We start from the raw sequence: 24,678 nt of genomic DNA, 5'->3' as shown, positions 1-24,678 counted from the left end.
AGACTGCTTATGATCTTAGAAAAAGGGCAGAGAAGGAAGGAGGCAGAAAAACTTAGAACTCAAAATCTTACAAAAGCAAATGTGAACACTATCTTTACATGAAATTGGGGGGGAAATAAAATACTATTAAGAAAAAAAGTTTATAAAATCCTTTCCTTAAAACAACTCCTTACCTGTGCTACCCTAAACAAGCATTACTACCTTATTCTGGGTCAGTTATAAAATATCACATACATCAATTTTAAAACATCTATTGCTCTGCAATCTCTTTTGGAACATCCATCTTGACTCATGTAAAAGAAAAAAAACACCAAATATGGTGATGGAATATAAGCTTTAGATTTTTTATCTCTACTATTTATTGTGTCACCTTAGGAAGAAAGAGTGACCTCTGTGCCTCAGTTCCTGTTCAGTTGTTCGTTGCTGTCATTTTTCAGGCCTGTCTGGCTATGCTTGACCCTATTTTGGATTTTTTTGGCAAAGATAATGAAGTAGTTTGCCATTTCCATCTTCAGTTCATTTTATATATGAAGAAACTGAGGCAAACAGGGTTAACTTATTTGCCCAGTGTTACACAGCTAGTAAGTGTTTGAGGCCAGATTTGAATTCAGGAAGATGAGTCTTCCTTCCCAATTCTAAGCCCAGTGCTCTGTGCACTTGCTTACTCATAAAATAGGTCTTTTATTCTACCTCAAATCATTACATAATATTACAGAAATTAAAGAATTTTGTATAGTCCTTCAATTTATAAGTATAAAGTGGTAATATTACTATATGCCAAAACTTTGGAATCTTTAAGTTTCTATCTATACTTAGCATGAAAACTAAAAAGTTAAGTGATTTGATAGCAGCTGTACCATTATAAAGTTATCAAAATTCTAAATTGACAATGCATGCCTCTCAGTTTGCTAGATGACTTGAGGAAAAACTATAAGAAAGAAAACTCAAAAAGCATTTATTCAAAAATTTTCCAAAAGTGTTTTCCACAATTCTCTATTTGAATATTTTAAGTCTCCATACTTTATTTTTCTAGTTCAAACCAAAAGGATGATAAAATTCATGAACTCATAATAAATGTCCAAACTTCTTTTAGAAACAGCTATGTTAAAAAAAAATTGGTAAAAATCTTCCATAATTCATGGTTTCAAAGTATATTGCAAGAAAGCAATACACACACACACACACACACACACACACACACACAATCACATCCAAACTCAAGTTTCTACAGCTTAAATACCAACAAAGTTACTCAACAGCTGTGAAACAATTTGAAAGAGTAAACAAAGCAACCCATTAAGCTGCCATAATCAACACTACAGAAGATAAAACAAGAATACAATTAATTTGCTCTAAAAGAAAATCTGCCCATTTGACAGCATCATAAAACACAATTATTAGGAGAAAAGTAGCTTGAATATTTTCACTTTTTTCCCCCTTCATGCCTTTTCACACAGTTATTCAGGCCCACTCTGATCCTCTATGACCCTACAAGAATTGCTCCTTACAGATTGCCTGTCATCTAGTGGAGGGAGTGGAGGGAGGGAATAATTTGGAAAAATGAATACAAGGGATAATGTTATTAAAAAATTTACTCATGCATATATACTGTAAAAAAAATTATAATTATAAAATAAAATTAAAAAAAAAAAAAGAATTGCTCCTTACAAATTTTACATTTCATACCAGTTGACTACATCCCTTTCCCTTTGACAAAGTTTCAAGCTCTTCTCATTTCCAAAGCTTCCTATAAATGCTATGATCCCTGGAGAATCTTTGTGCTCTTTTTGTTCAGTTTTATAACCACATCTGCCATCTACTTTTCACTGATAAATGAACTACCTAAAACAATAGCTTTTGACTTATTCTATTACTATTCAAACCACCATCTGTCCTGTTTTTGATGTTATCCTAAGTTAAACAATAATTTAAAGATTCTATATAAATTGGAGGGTTTAGTGAAAATTTCACAAAAAGTAGTACATGGTAGTGAGATGACAAACAATAACTTCATAAAAGAGTAACTTAAAATGGATCAAATGATGAAGAAGGTAACTTTTATAAAGTAAAAAGATCTCTGGCAAAATGGATGGCTGAGAAGAAAGAAGATTTAGATGTCATTCTTTATAAACTATAATAGTTATTTAATCATTCAGTGATTCTCCAAAGATGTCATCCTCTCAAAAGGTTATTAACTTTGACAATTAATCCTAGGTAAAGATTTAAATTGTTTAAAAAAAAAAAAAAGCCTTACGTAATATTTCTTAATGTTTTTTAAATTCTCTATGCATTAATGTAAACTATTTTAAGATGGTTTCAAAGTTAATTAAAACTTTTAATAAAAACAAGGCCTTTTATGACCTGTCAGCTGGTAAATATGTTCCACATTCATTATTCTTGAGACTTACAAAAAGCACAGTAAACATCAAGATTTTTCCTTAACTAAGATCAACTATGGTGCCAGTTGTGTTAGAAGTTTCATGTTTACTATCCTCATCCTCTCAAAGCTACACATTTATAAAGTGTCAAAAATCAAATTCGCTACATAAAAAGGAGATTGTGAGATGTGTGTGTGTGTATGTTTTTAAAGAATATCAGTGTTGATGGAATTTTGAATACATCCAGCCATTCTGGATAGCGATTTGGAACTATGCTCAAAAAGTTATCAAATTGTGCATACCCTTTGATCCAGCAATGTTACTACTGAGCTTATATCCCAAAGAGATCTTAAAGGGAAAGAATGTGCAAGAATGTTTGTAGCAGCCCTCTTTGTAGTAGCCAAAAACTGGAAACAGAGTGGATGCCCATCAATTGGAGAATGGCTGAATTGTGGTATATGGATGTAATGAAATATTACTGTTCTGTAAGAAATGACCAGCAGGATGATTTCAGAAAGGCCTGAAGAGACTTACATGAACTGAAGCTGAGGGAAATGAGCAGGACCAGGAGATCATTATATACTGCAACAACACTACTAGATGATCAATTCTGATGGACATGGCCCTCTTCAACAATGAGATGAACCAAATCAGTTCCAATAGAGCAGTAAGGAACTGAACCAGCTACACCCAGCAAAAAAAACTCTGGGAGATGACTATGAACCACTACATAGAAATCCCAATTCCTCTATTTTTGTCCGCCTGCATTTCTGATTTCCTTCACAGGTTAATTGTACAGTATTTCAAAGTCTGATTCTTCTTGTGCAGCAAAATAAATGTATCGACATGTATACATATATTGTATTTAACTTATACTTTAACATATTTAACATGTATTGGTGAACCTACCATCTGAAGGGGGTGGGGGGAAGGAGGGGAAAAATTGGAACCAAAGGTTTTGCAATTGTCAATGCTGAAAAATTACTATGCATATATCTAGTAAATAAAAAGCTATTAAAAAAAAATAAAACTTTCCACAAAAGTTTCCAAATACCCTGTCTGTCTCTGTCTCTGTCTCTGTCTCTGTCTCTCTCTCTCTCTCTCACACACACACACACACACACACACACACACACACACACACACACACACACACTCTTCCAGTGCTTTCTTTTTGAAATCATCTTCCATTTACATCGTATATCATTTGTATATGCATAGTGAATTCCTAGGGGGGAGGGACAACTTATCTGGCCTCCTTGTTTTGGATCTTCCTTCTTCAATTCATCTTCCATATAGCTTCTTCTCCCCACCCCACCCCACCAAAATTTTTTTAAAACCCAGGCCTCACCATGTCATTCCCTGCTCAAAAATCTTTCATTGCAATAGATACATACTCCTCACATTTGCTATTTAAAACTTTTCTAAGTCTGATGCTCCATTATTCTAACCTTAAATTTCATATTAATACACTTCATGCACCCTATATTCAGCTAAACTTCTGTCCTTGGTGTTCCCAAACCTCACATTTCATCTCCCGTCTATATGCCTCTGCACAAGATTGTCACCAGGCCTAGAATATACTCCCTTCCTACGTTTACCTCTTAAAAACTTTAGCTTCTTTGAAAGAACTCTGGGAGATGACTATGAACCACTACATAGAATTTCCAATCCCTCTCATTTTGTCCGCCTGCATTTCAGATTTCCTTCACAGGCTAAATGTACACTATTTCAAAGTCCGATTCTTTTTGTTCAGCAAAACAACTGTTTGGTCAGGTATACATATATTGTATTAAATTTATACTCCAACATATTTAACATGTATTGGTCAACCTGCCATAGGGGGGTGGGGGGGAGGAGAGGAAAAATTGGACAAATGGTTTGGCAATGCTCAATGTTGTAAAATTACCCATGCAAATATCTGGTAAATAAAAACTAAAAAAAACAAACAAACAAAAACAACTTTAGCTTCTTTTAAAAGGCTCTGCTCTTTGTACTGAAGTCTTTCTTGATTGATCTAGTTACTAATGCTCTTTTCTTTCTAAAATTATCCATCCAATACCAAACCAATTGATGTACACTTCCAGTGCAATGTAATCTTCTACAGAGTAAAGACTATTCATCTTTTGTATCTATAGATCTGAAGAACATGAATACTTACACATAAAGATGGAGACCAAATTTGTGATTTTATCAGTGAAAGGAAATCTCAGAAGAGTAAATTCTCTCTTTTTTTTATTCAGAGGAAACTCTCTAAAATTCTCTTACAATGCAAAACAGTAAATGAATTACAAAGCAACATGCACCAGAAGTGGGTTTTGAAGCCAGGTCCTTTTGATTTGCTAAACTGAGATTTTATTTTAAAATCATGACAATGTAGGTACTTTACAGAAATATAGACATCCTTTATTTTAAACAGAAACCCACCAAAATGAATAAATTATCAACTTAGGGGCTATTTTAACTTGACAGGGAGAACTTAATTAACATTTAATTATGAGTATTTTATTCTATCATGTAAAGCATCAAAATAATGTTTGCATAATTATTTTTATTTGTATGTTCATCAACTACTTCCCAAAGCAACCTGATAATCAAGGATTTAACTGCTTACTGTGTGTATCAGGAGTGCCTGATTAAGCCTAGGTTAAGTGCTAGGGATAAAAAAAAGCAAAAACATATCCTACTCTTGAGAAGATTATATTCTAACAAGTGAAATGACATGTACATAAAATTATATGATACAGATAGAGTAGATATAAGGTAGTCGTGGAGGCAAAAGCAACAGCAGTCAGAAAAAATCTGGAAAGGTCACCTGAAAAAGGTAAAATTTGAACTGAATTTTTCATTCAATAGTATTTTACTTTTCCAAACAAATGTAAACATAATTTTCAATATTTATTCTTGTAAGTTTTTATGCTGAACTGTCTTGAAAGAAGCCAGTAATTTTAGAAGACATTAGTTAGGAGGAAAAACATGGGGGGAAGGGCTGGTACGAAAGCACAGAGAAAGAAGATGAAGTGAGAAGAGATTATCATGTGTCAGGAATAGGAGGTGAGCCACCATGGCTGGACTATCATGTATATGGAAGAGAATAATATGTTAGAAGACTGCAAAAATTAGAAACATATCAATAATAAATAAGTTAACTTATAAAGACCTTTACGAATTAAGACAAAGGTTATATTTGAACCTAAACATAAGAGATCCCAAACTCTTACATAACTGATGCAAACTGAAATGAGCAGAACCAGGAAAATATTTTAGAAAATGAAAACAATATTGTATGATAATCAACAGGGAATGACTTATCTATTCCAGCAATTCAATGATCTATGAAAAGTTCTGAAGGACTTAACAATGAAAACTGCTATTCATCTCCAGAGAAAGAATTGATAGTGTCTGAATGCAGATCAAAACATACTTTTTCATTTTTCTTGTTTTGGGTTTTTTTGGGGGAGAGGGAGTTGGTCTATGTCTTCTTTCATAACATGACTAATATCAAAATATTTTTTGTATAATTTCACCTTTATAATCTATATCAAAGTACTTGCCTTCTCCATAAGAGATGGGAATGGTGGGACAAAGAACCTGTTTTTAGTTAGGGGCAGGGGAAGAAAAACAAGTTGCTATTGCCCACCAGGACAAGTGCAGAGGACTTGGGTTATAGTAAATAAGGCATGGTTAACCACACATCCAAGTGCAATGAGGAGTTTGCATCCTAGAAAACATGTTACCAAGAAACTTGGGTCTTACTACATGTTTCTATTCCTTATTTTTCTCAAAATTTGGCCAAAGGTTAAGAAGTGCACATTTCCATTGAGGTCTAACCAATAAGCCAAGAGTAAACATCTTCTGCCACCACCACCCCTCCCCAGCCTTACTTTTCCCTATAAATACCTGCTTTGAAGCATCTCTTTATATCATCCAGTCCCCTGATGCTTCTTGTCCTGCTTTATACACAATCAGTAAGACGATTTCAGAGAGACCTGGAGAGACTTACATGAACTGATGCTAAGTGAAGTGAGTAGAACCAGGTGAACATTGTGTAGAGAAACAAGATTATGGAATGATCAATTCTGATGGATGTAGCTCTTTTCAGCAACGAGGTGATTAAGGTCAATTCAATAAATTTGTGATGGAGAGAACCAACTGCATCCAGAATGAGGACTATGAAGATTGAATGTGGATCATAACATTGTGTTTTCATCTTTTTTTTTTCTTTCTCATTTTTTTTCCTTTTTGATCTGATTTTTGTTTAACATGATATATGGGAAAATAAATATGTATAGAAGAATTGCATAAGTTTACCATATATTGGTTTAATGATCTCTAGGGGACGAGGCAGGGCGAGAGAGAGAAAATTTTGGAACATAAGGTTTTGCAAGGGTGAATGTTGAAAACTCTCTTTGCATGTGTCTTAAAAATAAAAAGCTATTATTAAAATAAATACATAAGCAAAGCCCAGAGAGATTGATTTGTCTAAAGTCTCATAGGCTATACTACCATCAGTTTTTTGTGCTACTGTGTGTTTTTAAAATCTTTGGAGAAATAGTATAATTTTCTGCTTAAGAGGCTTCCTTCCTTCTCTTTTTCCCAATAGAAACAATCTAACCTTAACAGTTCAAGGCACCCTGACAAGCCCATAATTCCTCTGTCAAGATTACTAGCAAGTTTTTCTTTAGATAAAAGGACAAACTCAAAAAAACTTAAGATAATGAAGTTAACTCTGGCTAGGGATGATCTGATTATTTAACTTTGACAATGAAGGCAGATGTCTGATCAACCCACCCACTGTGGGAAAAAATGTGTGATTCAGCTACTTTCCCTCATCAGTTTTTGGATCTCTAAAAAAATACACACACACACACACACACACACACACACACACACACACACACACACACACAATATGTATCAATTATTAAGCAGAGATAAACTGGCTCCTGATGGGAGCTGAACATAACAAGGAGTAAAAAAAGGAGAAAGGGATAAAGAGAAAGAGATGAGAGAGAAAGAAAGAAATGCTATTTCCTAATGGTGTTACACTCTCAAGAAACGTTTTATGCAAAAGCCAGGCAAACCTAACCAAATACAAATTAGCATAACTATCAATAAATAATCTGAAAAGTGATATTTATTACTATAAAGAAGGGGATAAGCACTTACATAGCACCTGCGATGTACTACCCATTAAGTGCTACAATACCAATAATAATTTGTTATTAAAATAATTTTTAAAACCTATATTCATTAAGATAAACCTTTTACAATAGATATCCACCTCACTTCCTGTTAAATAAATAAGAAGAAATTATTTTAAGTTCATAGATCATAGACTTGGGAGTTGGATGAGAACTTAGAGGTTATCTAGTCACCAGTACAATGATCCAAGACAATTTTGAAGGACATATAAAAAATGCTCTCCAGTTACAGAGAAAAAAATTGGAGTATATTATAGACTAAAGCCTACTTCTTTAAAAAAAAAAAAAAAAAAAAAAAAAAAAAACCCTTTACTTTATTTGTGGTTTTTTTTTTTGTTTTTTTTTTAAGCAGGGGATGTTGATTTGTGTTTTTTCACAATATAGTTAATATGGAAAAGTTTCACATGACTGCACATATATAATCTATATCAAACTGTTTTCTTTCTCAAAAAAAAAAAAAAAGGAGACAAGGGAGAGAATTTGGAACTCAAAATTAAAAAAAAATAAATATTAGAAATTGTTTTTACATGTAATTGAAAAAATATTAAAATCTTTTTTTTTAAATTGCAGAAAAGCTTATTCAGCTGTTATAGCAGCAATAAAAATTAATAATGGCAGGAAATGACCAAAAATATGGGAGACACACAACACACATACATATACCCCAATTGTTTCAATTGGCATATCCTGTTTCAATTTAAAAAAAAATTAAATTCAACTGACTTGCTAAATCTGCATAATAATCTTGGGAGATAAGTAGTGTTATTAATCCCTATTTAACAATTAAGAAAACTGAAGCAAACAGCAATTAAGTGACTTTTCCTGGGATCACAGAGCTAGGAAATAGGTGAGGAAAAGTCTGAACTCTAGTCTTCCTGACTCCAATCTCAGAGTTATATGAAAAATTACAGCAAAGGATAGAATTAAGCATCAAATTAAGAAGAAAAAAAGGGGATAGAGAGATGAAATTGCAGAAGGCTAAAATTATAATAATTCAAAGCTGATCTGCTTAAACAAGCTGCTGATTTCTAGAAGAACAAACACTATCATCGTTTTCTTGAAGTTTAACCAATGAAAAGAATGACTAAAAGTACAATCTCAATAGCAGTTGCTCTCTTTGCCAAGAGAAAAAACATGGCCGTCAAGGGAAACACCCTTAGTCAGGAACATAAATTAATTTGTTGTTTTTTTCCACAAACTTATTTGTAAGAAGGAGGAAGATAATCAATTTGAACTCACTAAGTAATTATTATGTGCCAGGCACAGTACACACTGGAATACAAAGACAAATGGGAAGTGAATCTCTAATCTTGAGAACTTTACTTTCTATAAGAAACAGCATAAATATATAAATATATTGCTTATTACATACAAAATAAATATAAGGTAGTTTGAGAAAATGAGATGGAAGAGAATAATCTCTTAAAGAGCAAAAGACAGTTGACAGGAAAACATTTCAAAGACCTTGGGTTGAGATTCAATTAAAAAAAGAACATATGTCAATAAAGCTAAAAGAGAAAACAAAAATGATGTAAAATGGAACAGATGTCGTAGTGTTCTATAATCATTTATTTTCATTAACAATGTCAGCAGAATCACACAGTTGGACTCTTACTATTCTACTATCAGACATACCACATAAGAAAAGGAGCAATGAAACAAGATATGAAAGACCAGTTAGATCTTATCAAATACATATGAAAAAGGAGAAAATAATTTTAAATATTATTATAGCAATTTTATAAATATTAATTTAGTGCTTTTAAAATTGCATAGCTTTTTAAAATGCTATTTAAAAGAAATATATATATATATATATATATATATATATATATATATTTTTTTTTTTTTTTTTTAATTAGAAATTGAGGGAGGCAGAGCCAAGAGGGAGGAGTCAAGATAGGGAAGTAAAAGTAGGGACTTAACCAAGTTCTCCCCCAGACCCCTCCAAATACCTTTAATGACTCTAAACAAATTTTACAGTCAGAACTCACAAAAAGGCACAGTGGAACAACTTTCCAGCCAAAGGTGGCCAAATATAATTTATAGGGCTGCATATATATATATATATTTTTTTTTATTTTAAAAATGAATATTAAAAATTGTCTTTATGTGTAATTAGAAAAAATAAAATACTATTTAAAAGAATACATACATACATATATATATATTTATTTATTTTTTTTTTTTTTTTAAATTAAGAAATTGAGGGAGGCAGAGTCAAGAGAGGAGTCAAGATAGAGGAATGAAGGTAGGGACTTAACCAAGTTCTCCCCACAGACCCCCTCCAAAATACCATTAATGACTCTAAATAAATTTTACTGAGTCAGAATACCCAAAAAGGCACAGTGGAACAACTTTCCAACCAAGGTGGCCTTCCATCAGGATGGTTCTGGAGTGCAACCTCAGAACAGGAGGCAGCAGTACAAGCCCCAAGAAAGGGCAACAATCTCCAGATTCATCAGCCCACAGAGGCCAAAGACAATTCAACAAGAAAGGTTTGGCATACTAGGGCATTAGGGGAATCCCAGTCCAGGATTGAGCTTTGGAAGCCATTAAATCAACATCTGCCACAGGGTTGAGCTCCTCAGCAACTGCAGCTTCTACAGATCTCAGTTCACAAGTTGAGGGAGTCAGACAGTGGACAAAGGGAAATTTGCTGGTACTATGGCAAGACTCTGTAGCTTTACCCATAATAAGGTCTGGGTAGCAGTACTGGCTCATAGTGTGATTCTTAGAAGGACCTTTGAAAACAGTCGCACAAAATCCCTGAAGATTGAGGCATTGTACCATTCATTCACCCTGGAAACAGAGCCCTACCTTACCAAAGAGTTAAAAGCCAAGTAATAGGCTGGAGAAATGAGTAAACAACTGAAAAAAGATTCTAACCATAGAAAATTACTATGGTGACAAGGAAGATAAAAATACATACTCAGAAGATGAAGATAAAGTCAAAGCTCCCCCAACCAAAGTCTCCAAGAAAAGTAAGAATTGTTCTCAGGATATGGAAGAGCTCAAAAGGGATTTTGAAAATTAAGTAGGGGAGAGAGAGAGAGGAAAAATTGGGAAGAGAAATGAGAATGATGCAAAAACAAATACAAAAAGCTAATAAGAATGCCTTAAAATGCAAAACTGGCCAAATGGGAAAGAAGATACAAAAGCTCTGTCTCCTCACCTGATTTAGTTTTTGGATACTTTTCAGATTCTACCTTCTGCAGGAGGACTTTTCTATCCACCCTTTCTCATTCCTAATGCCTTCTCTATCCATCCTCATCCTTCCCATCCCCCTCTTTCTCTGAGACTAATGGTTGGCAGTTTCTTCTCTCCAGTCCAGCTTCCATTCAACTGTCAAAATTGAGCTTCCTAAAGTGCATGTCTGACCATATGTCTTTCCCCAATTCAATGAACTTCACTGACTCCCTATTACCTCTATGATCAATTTTTTTTTTTTAAACATTCAGAGCTCTTCATACCTTTATTACCTTCATACCTTCATACCTCATTTTACATACCCTACCACATATTCTGCAGTCCACTGACACTGGTCACCTTGTTATTGTTACACCAAACACTCACTCTGGGCATTTTCACTGGCTATCTCCTATGTCCCATGCCTGGGAAGTTTCTTTCCTTATCTGACTCCTGGCTTTCTTCAAGTCCCAGCTAAAATCCAGCTTTCCACAGAGGTCCTTCCAGATATCTTTAAATTGTAGTGATTTTAATGATGATAAACACAATGCTTGGCACATAGTAGGCAATTTTTATTAAATGGTTATTGAATGAAATCCACTTTGAATATCTTTCTTCTTATGATCTGTGCTCCTCCTCTTACACACTTCACATAATGCTCAACACATAACAAGTACTTAACAATAACGCTTCATGATACAAAATATAAACTAAAATATTAAGAAAAAAACTAATAGTTTTCATTATCTTCTATTATTTCCATCTTTGAAAATCACCCAGCATCAAGGTCTTATGATTTTAAAACCAGGATTCTTCCTATCACACCATACTTTTTGGCATATTTTTTTTTAACCAAAAGTTGACTTAATTACACAGATATAATCAGGAAATTATTCACAAAAGTAGTCATCAAGCATTATTATAAATGCTTACTATTTGTTAGTAAGCATTTATAATAATCGTGTTAATAATAAGCATGAAGAATATAAATACAGTACGAGCAGAAAGTTCCTGCCCTCATGAAGCTTAAGATTACAAATAAAATAATGTTTCTCCCAATGCATCTTAAAAACAATTTTAATTTTTTTTAGCAGTTTTGAGTTCCAAATAATATGGATTATTTGGGTTCACAGCACATTTTCATAGTTATAACCCAGTTAAGCTGTACAGGAAACATTAAGCTCCTCCAAAATTCTATTTTTTATTAATTCTTTAAATAGCATTTGACATTGTGGAACAGAAATACCATCTTGAAGTTTCCTCAAACAGATGCATATGTTAAGGTTATATAAGATGTCATGCCAGATATGAAAATAACTTGTAACTTTCTTAATAATCTAAGTATCAACATCAATAAAAAGCACAGTACAGAGGCACTTGTTTACCTAAGGTGCATTCACCAGAATCATAGACAATGTCCAAAGTAAAATCAAAATAAAAGAATTACCTAAATGTCTTCAAAATATTTTATAAAGCAAAATTTTCTACATGCAAGGAGAACTGTGTTAATTTCATTGAGCCCGGAAATGTTACAAAACCTCCAAGGTCCTTTAAAAGAGATTGGCCTAACTAACCACATGTAAATCAAAGAAGACAAAAAAATTGCAGATGGATTAGTACCTGCGAATGAACAAGCAGCTGGTCCGTGTATTTATTGTGCATAGATACTGCAGATGGACAACAAAATAGGCCCAGAAATTAAAAACAGGAACCCAATGGGTGGGACTGGATTTGGGAAAATAAGTGATACTTTCAACACAATCCCAGGCTACTTGATGCAAAAAAAAAAAAAAAAATTAAAAATGCTATTTTTCTATTCTATATATATTAAAGTCATAGAACACTAATTTTAAAAAAATTCAAAACTGCAAGTGACATAAATTTATATGTGGTTTGAAGGTTTTTCATGAAGAAAATGGCATTTGAGTTGAATTTTAAAGTACCAGTAGTCTTTCAAAAGAAGAATAAAGAATGCATTCCAAGAACAGAAAAATGGGAAGAGAGTTATAGAACCACTTTGGAAGGAAGGAAGTGGGGTATTGGTGGGGAAGAACATGAACATTCAAGAAGCATCTCATATTGTCTTGGGTTCTATTCAATTTTGCAATTTGGGCAGCATGATAGGCAACATCAAGAAAACACCTTCTCTTAAGTCCTCAGAACCACATTTCCTAAACAAAATATTGTAAAGAGTATTGAATTTGTAGTCAGGGAATCTAGGTTGAAATCCTACTCCTTAGCTTTTTGGATAATACTAAAGTCAAACATTGAAATGCTTCAGGCATTTAGTTAGCTCTGTGATCATGAACAGGTCATTTAACTTTTGAAATCCTCAATTTCTGTATCAATAAAATTGAGATAATACCTGTAAATGGTTACCCATTTTGAATCAGGCTTAACTCAAGCTGGTTGTTCAACTTGGAATTGAAAGGAAAAAAGGAAATGAAGCTCTCGAAGAAAATCTAATAACTTTAACGTAAAAGAAATTTATTTAATAGCATGGAAAAGATATTCAGAAAAGATGTAGCATTCAAGTAGACACAGCCTTTGAATTTGCCAATCTTAGCACCTATTCATTAGAGAATGTTAGCACTGAAGAGTTCCATCTCCTGCACTGGACTTTTACACTGTGTCAATCAAGAAAGAAGCTACATCCACTATTTGGCCCTCAGTCCTCTGAAAAAGTCTCAAAGACAGTTTTGTTGCTTTTTAGGGGGAAAATCATATGGCAAGGATTTTCTATTCTTTAAAGATCTTGTTCCTATATCACAGTTGTGAATAGGAAACACCTTTCCAAACATTAAATTGTTACATAAGCATGAGTCATTATTACATTTGTGAAATGAAGCATAATTTGTGGGTTGGACTATATCGTTTCTGAGATGCCCTTGGATTCTATGACCTTTGGACACAAGAAAAAGCTGGTTTCCTGTTCTTTTGTTCTGCTACAAACAAATAGCTCTTCTCCAGAGCTGCTTCTGTACTAGACTTTCAGAGTTCTGGGGCCTTATCCTTCCTTTCTGGATAGTTTGCTCCCCACATTTTTCCCTACCCTCACAGACCAGATTCAATGCTTTGATAATTTTCTTACCTGTATATAGTCTTTATATAGTAACACAAGTAGCTGACATGTAAGGTTTATGCATATTCTCATTTGATTCATATTACTGTGCTTTGAGGTGGGTATTATTATTGGCCCCATTTTGAGATGAAGAAACTGAGACTCAGAGAAGTTAAGAGTCTTGTTCAAAGTCAAAGAGGTATTAATTGTCTGAGGCAGGATTCTACCTACTATGCTCAACAGGAATGAATCTGAGTGCTGTTCAGCATTCTTTCACTGTTCCAACAGTGTGGCCTTGGTATTCCATTCCTTCTACTTCCCAACTTGCAGAATTGGGTGGAATCCAAGAAAATAGGAAATTCTTCTTGAAAGATCACTCTTTACCAACTGTTCCCTAGCTCACCCCACAGATATGCAGGAGAAATTAAATACTGGTAATTCTCCTTTAATTTATCTCATGCCTTTCTACTAAAGATGTTGCTCAGTTATTTCAGTTGTAACCATTTTTGTGACATAATTTAGGGTTTTCTTGGCAAAGGTATTGGAGTGATTTGCTATTTCTTTCCCCAATTCATTTTACAAATGAGGAGAACAAGGCAAACAGGATTAAGAGACTTGCCCAGGATCACACAGCTATTAAGTATCTAAGGTCTAATTTGAACTCAGGTCTTCTTTCTCTTGGTCTGGTGCTCTATTTTGCCACTTAATTATTGCCACACTTCCTAGCTATGTGACCCTGGGCAAGTCACTTAACCCCAGCCTAAAAAAAAAAAAAAAAAAAGTTTTATTGTCATATTTTCATTATCCAGGAAAAGCTCTCCATGAAAAAATTGTGTGTGTGTGTGTGTGTATGTGTTTTTAAATAAGATTCACTTAATACCACTAATGTACCTACTGTGGATTAAATCCCATTTCCTGAAAATTAATGTGGCCTGTGGAATTAAGACAGTGGGGTAGCAAGAAATACAGACTAGCTGGCCTATCAAATCTCCAAAGATCTAGAAAAGATACATAACTAAATTCTGAGAAGGAAACCCAAGAAAAATGACAATGAGTCATTTTTCCAGGCTAGGATGCTTGGGAAAACAAAGGTCTGTCTACACATATTAGGGAGAGAGAAGCCAGAAGCATGCTGCAAATGACAGACCAGGAAGTGAAAGAGAGCTATGACTAGGTCAGAGAGCAGTAGTAGTGGAGCATAAAGTGATACCAGGGGATGGAGAGCTAAGCTGGAACAGGGGGCAGGGAATATGTGCCATGAGCAGCTCTGTTACCTCTGTACCTGTCACAGGTACAAGGCAAACAGGAGTAATGGGGCATCAAGAATTAGTCCTAGACCTTAGCTGAGTATTAAGTAAGGAACAATTTCAAGAATCAAACAGTTGTGTGGCTCTGATCCCAGGAGGGGGAACTTGTTTATAACCCATAGCTCAGGACAGAAGCCTGACTACCACTACTACTAATGTACCTACTGTGAATTAAATCTCATTTCCTGGGATTTACTGCAATTAAATGAAATAAATAAATAATTCCAAAAATATAAAATACGCAGATAAGTAAAATAAAAAATAAATGGATTCACAAGCAAATTCTACCAAGCCATTTAAAGAACAATTATTTCAAATAGTAAACTAAAAAAAAAAAAAAAAAATGAGAAGAGAGTATCTTACCAAATACCTTCTATCACACAAATATCTTGATATCTAAACTATGAGAGAAAACAAAGAAAGAAAACTATAGACCAACAATGAAGACTGACACAAAAGTTTTTAAATAAAGGTATTACCAAGGAGACTACAGCAACATATACTATAATCAGGCTGCATTTATACTAGGAATATGGGGCTGGTTCAAAATTAATAAAACAAGGAACATAAATGACCATATTAATAACAAAAACAAATAAGAAAAAAAATCATGTGACTACATCACTAGATAAAGAAAAAGCCTTTGACAAGATCAATACCCCTTCCTGTTAAAAACACTAGAAAATTTAGGAAAAATTTTCTTTGAAATAAGTAGTAGCTATCTAAATAAAACCAAGAACCAGCATAATCTGTAATGGAGATGATAGAGTCCTTTAAATAGGATATATCAAGAATGCATTATCACTATTACCATTTTATATAGTGCTAGAAAGAGAAGAAAAATAAATTCAAAAATAAGCACAGGCAAAAAAGAAACAAAATGTTCATTTACTTTATTGCAGATATATATATATATATGATAGTTTCTTAGAGAACCCTAGTCAACTAAAAAAACTTAACTGAAACAATCAATCTTAGCAAAATGCTGATTTCAGAAAAGCCTGGAAAGTCTAATATGAACTGATGCTAAGTGTCGTGAGTATCATATCATACACACCAACAATAGGATTATATGATTATCAACTGTGATAGACTTGGCTGTTTTCAATCCTGAAGTGATTTCAAGGCAATTTCAATATACTTGTGATGAAATCGGCATCCAGAGAGAGAACTATGGAGAGTGAATGTGGATCACAGCATAGCATTTTCACCATTTTCTTGTTGTTTGTTTATTTGGGTTTTTCCCTTTTCATCTGATTTTTCTTGCACAGCATGATAAATGTGGAAATATAGTAGTATACATGTTTAACCTATATTGAATAACTTGCTCTGTAACGGAGGGAGAAAAATCTGGAACAAAAGATTTAAAACTATCTTTGCATGTATTTTGAAAAACAAAAAGTTATCATTATAAAAACAGCAATTTTAGCAAAATTACAGAACAGAAAATAAACCTATACAAATCATCAGCATTTCTGTATATTACCAAAAAAATTCAATAGAAGAGAAAGTTCATTTAAAATAATTACAGACAGCATCAATACTTTTAAGTCTAAATGCCAAGGCACACATAGAAACTATATGAACACAACAGAACACTTTTTACACAAATAAAAGCAGATATAATTAAGAGAGATATCAGTCGTCTAAAGATAAGCTTAGCAAATACAATAAAAAATAATAATGCAACCTAAATTAATTTATTTACTAAGTATCATACTAATCAAACTGCCAAAAGATTACTTTAGAGAGCTAGAAAAATAATTTTTAAAGAAAGCAAAGGTCAAAAATATCAATGAAATTAAGTGGGGGTGGGTAGATACTAGGTCACAAACAATATCAAAACTTATAATCATTTAAACAACTGATACTGGTTAAGAAATAGAATGATCATGTACTGAATGATCAGTACAACTACATGATCAGTTATACAATCTATAACAGATTGTAGAGGCAAATCAGCATACTAATTAGTTTTTGATAAATCCAAAGATGCCAATTAACTGAGGCAAGAACTATGTAAAATAATGTAGTATAGCAGAAACTTGGTATAGACCAATATTTCACAACACATAGACCAATATTTCACAACACCTAGACCAATATCAAAGTGCTGATGATACATGATATATACAAAAGGGTGACATCATAAGCAAATCAAAGGAATAATGAAGAAAATTGCCTGTCAGATCTTTGAGTAAGGAAGAATACCTCCCTAAAATAATCAAAGGATGACCCTTAGAACATTGCAAAATATTTAAAATTATTCAAATATGACCTCAGACACTTAATACTTCCTGGCTGTGTGACCCTGGATAAGTCACTTAACTCCAATTGCCTTAGCAAAAAAAATAAATAAATAAAGCTTTAAAAAGCACACTTCAAATTCTTGTGTGAGCGTTTATGAGCAAGAGGAAAATTAATAAATCAGCACAAGCAACTTTATTTTTACATCTAGTAGATCTGTTGCCTCCCACTCCTAAAGTAGCAATTTTTAAGAGACTACCAATGATGAAGAATAATTATTAGAAGATTGGGTAATCAACTACACAAACATCAGGGGTTTTTTTAGTGTCTGTCTATCTTGAATGCCTTTTCTTTACCCTTATGTTGTTATATTAATATAAGTATGACTGTCTCACATGATGAGGAAAGCCATATTAAGACTGTAATCTATAATGGTAGAGGGTGTAATCACAGAAATGAAATGACAGTATAGAGCCTTAAAATAATCAAAGGATGACTATCTTAGAATATTGCAAAATATTAAAAAAAATTTTTGCCTCCAGGATGTATTAATATTTTCTAAAATCTTATAGCACATATTTTGTAACCCTGATTTGTATGCTTTATTCCCCCTATACTGTTAAGATCCTGGAGCTCCAGGGATCATTTATCTTTATCTTTTACTCAACAGCCTAGACACCCGACAAAATTTTATTGAATTATCATCATGAATTCCAAGATGGTATATAAATGAATATCAAATAGGATGACATGCTCTTGAATATTCCTAGGGTGCAGTGTTTTGTTCTTTTTTCAATTTACAATGGGGGGGAGGGGAATATCCCCAACACCTTGGACAGTTCCTTGAATTCAGTAGGCACTAAGTAATTATTTGTTTAAACAAATTAGACACACAATACTAAACATGTAGAAACATGTGTGTACACAAATACTTCGGTGACTTGCCAAAGTTCTCACATTTTTAAGCAAAACTAAAGTCTGTAATTTCCATGTTTAAAAAAATTCCTAGAGGGAAATTTTTTATATTTAATAAAATGATTAGGGTGAATGGGATCAGTTGCAGAGAATACTGAATTATGTGCAAAATTAGCTTGTAAATCAGAACCATAAAGTCTTAAAAAAAAAAAAAAATCAGTTAGAGTTCCAAAACGTTTTGTTTTCTGACAAATGCAATTATAACAATCAATATAAGTACATACTAATCACATCACTACCTGATAATTTAATATTACATTAAGTTAATATTTAATTTCCCTATAACCTACAATTATAGCTACATCCCAGGGGTCCCACCAAATGGTTGAATTGTGGTAAGGGAACAGATCTGAATTTTTACCATCAAAATATAATTTCATTTTATATTTCATCAAAATTAGTTTATCTGAATAGTTTAAAATTATCTATTACTTACTAATTAAGATATCTACCATACACTCCCAAAATATATCCCTGTCTTCAAGTCTCAGCTAAAATCTTACCGTCTTCAGAAAAGAAGCCTTTCTCAGTCCCCATTATTGGCTGATGCCTTCCCTCTGAGAATACCTTCAATTTACCTACAGTACATCTTATCTATACAGTGGTCTGCAATTTGTCTTCCCCTTTAGAATTCGAGGTCCTTAATAACAAGGATTTTTTTTTCTTTGACCCCCCAGTGTAGTAAGCACTTAATAAATACTTATTGAATGATTTTTCTTAAAACTTATGCATTGCAACTTAGAACGATCTAATCATTTGAAAAGCAGCAGGGGGAGTGGAGTGGAAGGGAATTGGAAATCCTCAAAATTTAAAAAAAAATTCAGATCTTTGAAAAAGTGCACATTTGATTATCATTATTTTTTACTATCAGATAACGGTAAGGTTATAGTACACAAGAAAAGAATCAGGCTATTAATTTAAGAAGTAAACTCTCACTTTATAAACAGGATGTTAACTATGAATTTAATATATTCTCAATGAAAGTTAGCCTTGCTAAGTTCAGAATTTTTTAAGTGGCATTTTTTTAAGTCTCATAAATTTTCAGACTTAATATTAAGTCTGTTGACTGGGACACTAACCAAAAAGACCATGCAAAGGACTACTTGGGAGGAGGGATGTCAAAATAAACAAAAAAGTCACACCAAAATCTACAACTCTTTCAATTCCCACCTCCCCGCAACATCTCTGGGGATATCAAAAACTGCGCACAGACAATTCTACCTTTCAACAACTATTCAGCTACGAAGCTGCTCCAAGAGATGAAGCGGAAAAACCTCTATTATCGCAACAGATTCAGGGTCTCAGCCGACCCCCTCTTCAACACGACCAAAGAAAACCAGCCTGCCATATGGCAAAGCAACGCCCCCATTCCACACACTCACATATCAGGGAGTTATCACTGATTAATTTCAAAAGCTTATTTGCATTAGACTGCCGGCTCCCCAACCTCCAGGCCTTTCCCGGGGAGTGGAGGGGGGGGGGGGGGAATCACAGGCCACCTGTCTTTCCAGGAGCTTTGTCTGGACGGAGCCTGAAAGCAGCCCGGATGAGGGGAGGATTCTGCCCCCCCCCCGCACCCCCATTCCGCACGGCTCTCTCCCCTCCCCCACTCTCCCCGCGGCTTCTCTCGAGCTCACCTGTGGGGGCACTGTCCAGGATGCGGAGGTCGTAGGCCCCGGAGCAGCGGTAGTTGGCGGCGGTACCGTTGTCCCACACCACCACCACTTCTTCGGGGCTCTCGAAGCTGCGAACAGTGCCCACATGGCCCTCGCCGCCGTCCTGCTTCCCCCACTTCCAGTCCGGGCCCCGGACCACCCGAGCCCCGACCCCTTCCACCATCACCCGGTTGTTCCGGGAGTTACTCATCGGGGCCCGGGCGGGGGGCTCCGCTGCTGCAGCCGGGGGGCCCGTGAGGGAACCGGGCCGAGGCCGTACGCTCGGCGGCGGCTGCAGCAGCGAAGCCCGGGGGAGGCGGGGGTTGCTCAGCGGGGCGGTGGCGCGGTCACCTCGGCGAACGCACCCGCTCCCTAGCCGCCGCCGCGGCCGCTGCCACCGCCGCCCCGGCCCCCGCTCAGGCCTGAGCCCGGCTCCCGGCTCGGCGGCGGGGGGCTGCGAGAGTGAAGGGGGGCGTGGGCGGAGACTCCCCCGCTTCCTCCGGGCTCCGGAGCCAGGCTACAGCGACAGCCGCCAGGAGACAACGCTATCCCCCGACCGGGAGCGCGGGGGGCGGGCGAGCGAGGGGGAGCCTTCGCCCACAGAGGAGACGGGAGCGGCGGAGGGGAAACTTTGCAGCTGAGCTCTCTTGTCCCCGGCCCCGTCTCGCCAGGGCCAGCTCCTAACTGCAGCTGCAGCAGCAGCCGCCGCCGCCGCCTCCAGCTCCTCCCCGGCAGGGGACGGTGGCGGTGGAACCTCCCAGCGTCGGGCGAGCGCTTGCGGCCAACGCGTCCCTGCTCCCAGCCCCCGCGCGCACGGCGACGCGCTCCGCCCCACCGCGGCCTCTTCGCCGTGAGCTGCAGCGGAGCGACGGCTGCTCCACATCCGGGGACTGACGCACCGAACGCTGGAGCCGCTGCTTTTCCTGAGGGGAGAGGGAAGGGGGAGGAGATGGGGAAGCTTCCCGTAAGGTTCAAAGAAACGGGTGGGAGGTGCGAGGAAGAAAGAAGGAATTAAATCGATCAATTAAAAAAAAAATCTCCCAGGAGAGAACGATCACACATGCGCGCTGGACCGCTGAGTTTCGCCCTAGGATTTGCCGGGGGAGCGTTTCTGGCAGCGCCCGGGTTGGGGCCCTGAGAAACACCACGGAACAGCAGGCGTTTCTGCGGCGCCTTATTGGCTTAGACCGGAAGAGGGTGGGGCTGTAGACGTGTCCTGATTTTTTAATGGACTCTGTGGTAGATTGTCACGAGGTGAAAGCTTAGTGACTATTTTTTCAAAACCGGCAACGGGACGTGCGGTCTGGCAAAGCCCTTGTTGAAAATACATCTTATTTTTTTTTGAAAGCCGGAAACTTAGAGAAAATGTGAGAATACTTTTGAGCATATACCTTGAGGAAATTAAAGACAGGATTCCATACACACACACACACACACACACACACATCACAGTTTCTAAATATACAAAAACATTTGTAGTTTTTTTTTTTTTTTTTACATCTGTAACAGAACATTTGATTTTTATAGTTGTTTTGAGAATCAAGCACTTGGCAAACTTTAGTTTGCAAACACACACACACACAAAACCCTAAATACTGAACCAAACCAAAAGTTCTTTATTTTTATCCTTTAAAAATATTTAAAATTCTTATTTAAAGCAGAAAAAATTTTCTGTATTTCTCTGTTTAAATGTGTCAAATCGCTATTATCTGACATGAAGTTATGGTTATTCTTGGCGGCGTGAGAAAACCTCCATCACTGGCTCCATTTTCGTTCTTCGCACACCGGCTCTGCATTCCTCTTGGGTGCCTTCCTGTATCCATCCAGCCCCCAGATGTACAGAAGATAATTTTGCTTCTTGGCTTCTGTTGTGCTAGTGTTTATTTTGCATCAGTCTATTGTCATCTTTTTTCTCTTGGTCTTTTCTCTGTACAAATAGAACTGTATTGTTTACAATTCCATATTTCAACAGATTCTCTCGTTTATGGGACTATCTTGCTGTATTTTTTTACAGCTCTACAACTCCTTTAGAGTTAGTGCCTATTGGAACGCCCCATTGGGAATCCCTCTCCATACCTGCACGTTTGTGCATCACCTGGTAGAAATGGGGTAGTATCCGCTTCTCTTTCCACTATCCACACACCAAACTTCTCTTCCCACAAGCTGACCAAATCCTCCTCCTCAGCTGCCACTGCTTCTCTGTAAGCTGGCATCTGCCCAAGTCACCCTGCTAGTGGATTTTTCCTCTTTCCCATGACTTGTAGGATTGCTGAATACAGCATGTATTTCCCATGGTCTCTCACCAAATTGACTATCTCAACGTGGCAGGCATTCTTAACTGTATGATATCAGGCTTCCCCTCCCTCTACCGAACATATCCCCCTTCTCTCAGACACCTGGCAATGAGTTAATTATAGGAATGATCCACATTTCCCATGGTGCTTTCCCAGGTGGATATGGTTTATTTTGAGAGGTGTGTTAGTAAATGTTTAACTACCAGATCTCCAAATATTTTATATACATATATGTACATGTATAGATATAACACTTAAATTTAATCTGCATTATTGCCATTCTCCATTAATATTTATTAAAAATAGCTTCCATTTAAAAAGTAATGATTATATAAAATTTAGGAAACCTGTAACGCTAAATTAATCATTAGACAGTCAACCTATATAATGATGAGCAAAAATATGTATAAAATTGATACATATCACATATAAAACTAAAATGGGCAAATTAATATTATTAATCCACAGCAACACTCTGTCATCGTATTTATTATTCTACTAGAAAATACTTATGAGAGAAAAAGAACTACAAAATATTCAAAGATCCTAAACATAAGTCTGTCACAGGAAGATTTGGTATTTGACCACACTTTCTAATACCCTAGATGCAATGGTGCCCCATGAAATGACTACTTGGTTAATCACCATACTTATTATCATCCAGGGGTCTATAATAATCTGGAAATATGTATATTTGAATATTTTCTTTCTGCTTACTAAAATTTCAATATCCTGTTAATTAGCTCAAATCCAATTTACTAATTATTGTTTATTTCTGAAGAAACTCCCTTTCCCAAAAGTATTTATTAATCTCAATCAAATTTCCTAATCTCCCTTAAATAAATAAATAAAAGACTTAAATAAAAGGGAAAATTTTATGAGCAGGGATATGACATGACAGAATTATCCAGCGGAAAATATTTTGGCAGCTGTGTGAATGATTACTTGAAGAGAAGAGCTACTGGAAATAGGAATATCAATTAATAGATTGTTTCCAATATTCCAAATGAGAGAACTAATGTACTAATTCTAGTTCTGAAATCATGACATAGGATAGTTACTTTGTGAATGGAGGAAAAAAAGAATAAATGCAACAGATACGGAGTCACTCAAATAGTAAGTTCCATATTGCCCTTTTTGGATTTGAGATGACAATGAATCATTTAGATGGAGATGGCAATTTGTCTTTCACTGAACTGGTTTCCAAAATAAAAGTTAATGCTGTGTATATATAAACTTAGGTAAAAGCCATATAGAGATGCTCCCTATGGGAGCTAATGAGATCATCAAGAAACATAGAGGAGTGGGACTATCACACAGACTTGAAGGACATCTATGTTGAAGCATAGAAGATGGATGAGGAATCAGCAAAGGATATTGGAGAAAGGAGTTACTTAGAAGGAGAATCAGAAGAGAATTACCAAGTGGAAAGTATCAGAAGCCAATTAGAATGAGAACTGAAAAGAGGTTATTGGATCTGTTAAGATACCTTTGACAACCTTTAGAAAGTGCAGTTGCTGTAGAATTATTGATCAGATAAAGGGGAAAATATAATATGCCTGAGTCATATTATAAGTGAGGTGATACTCTGACCTCTCAGGAGCAGAAGAGATAGAAGGGGAATAAGTGAGTTGGGGAGGGTGGGGGAGAGGATCAAAGAAGTATGAGGAAAAGGAAGGCCTTGTTTTGGTGCTGAGAGAGGCTTCCATTAATGAAAGTGGACCAAGAGAGATGTTCTGTGAAGGATGAGGAGACCATATGCTGAGTATCATCTGCACTGATTGGTATTTGAAAATTTTGGATTTTTCCTGCTTTGTGAAAAGGGAACTTGGAACTCCGAATGGCAATGGCACCTGAGGGAGTAGGAAGACATGGACCAATGGGAGGAGAGTTTGAAACACATGAGGAAGAAACATGACCAAGGGAGTGGTCCCAAATGGAAACTTAACAAAGTAATCTAAAATAATAGTGGGTCAAAGAACAAATTATGGAAACAATAATCATGTGAAAGGAATTAATAATGATAAAATAAATATATTAAAATTTCTGGGATGCAGCTAAATCAGTCCTCAGGAGAAAAAAAAAATCATATCCCTATAAGCGTGCATCAGGAAAATAAAGAGAGGATTACTTCTAGGGACATTGCCCAGAATACAGAGACAACACACGTTTCTCTCTGACCTGTTACAACCCACACAATAATTACAAAATCCAGCCTCTGGATTAGCTCTGGACCGGTAGAATCCACAAATATTGGGAGAGCAACAAATTATCAGCAGAAGATAATTTTGAAGATCACCAGAAAAGGACTGTTTCAATTGGAAACAGGAGGGAGGCAGCCTAACACAAACAGCTGAGCACAGACACC

The 24,678-nt window shown here is 35.9% G+C and overlaps 1 protein-coding gene across 1 annotated transcript in view; it reads right to left on the bottom strand.

Annotated features, from left to right (window-relative positions):
* Positions 1-20,228, bottom strand: part of MIB1 (MIB E3 ubiquitin protein ligase 1) — a 152,708-nt gene extending 132,480 nt beyond the window's left edge. Inside the window, exon 1 of the mRNA XM_074276439.1 lies at positions 19,999-20,228. Coding sequence (XP_074132540.1) covers positions 19,999-20,227 — 229 coding nt within the window. The 5' untranslated portion in view covers position 20,228. The remainder of the gene's footprint in view (positions 1-19,998) is intronic.
* Between the last annotated feature and the right edge of the window lie 4,450 nt (positions 20,229-24,678).

This window comes from Sminthopsis crassicaudata, chromosome 1, assembly GCF_048593235.1.
Source record: "Sminthopsis crassicaudata isolate SCR6 chromosome 1, ASM4859323v1, whole genome shotgun sequence".
NCBI lineage: Eukaryota > Metazoa > Chordata > Mammalia > Dasyuromorphia > Dasyuridae > Sminthopsis > Sminthopsis crassicaudata.
The sequence above is the reverse complement of the archived record's forward strand: the minus strand, read 5'-3'. Positions and strand labels throughout refer to the sequence as shown.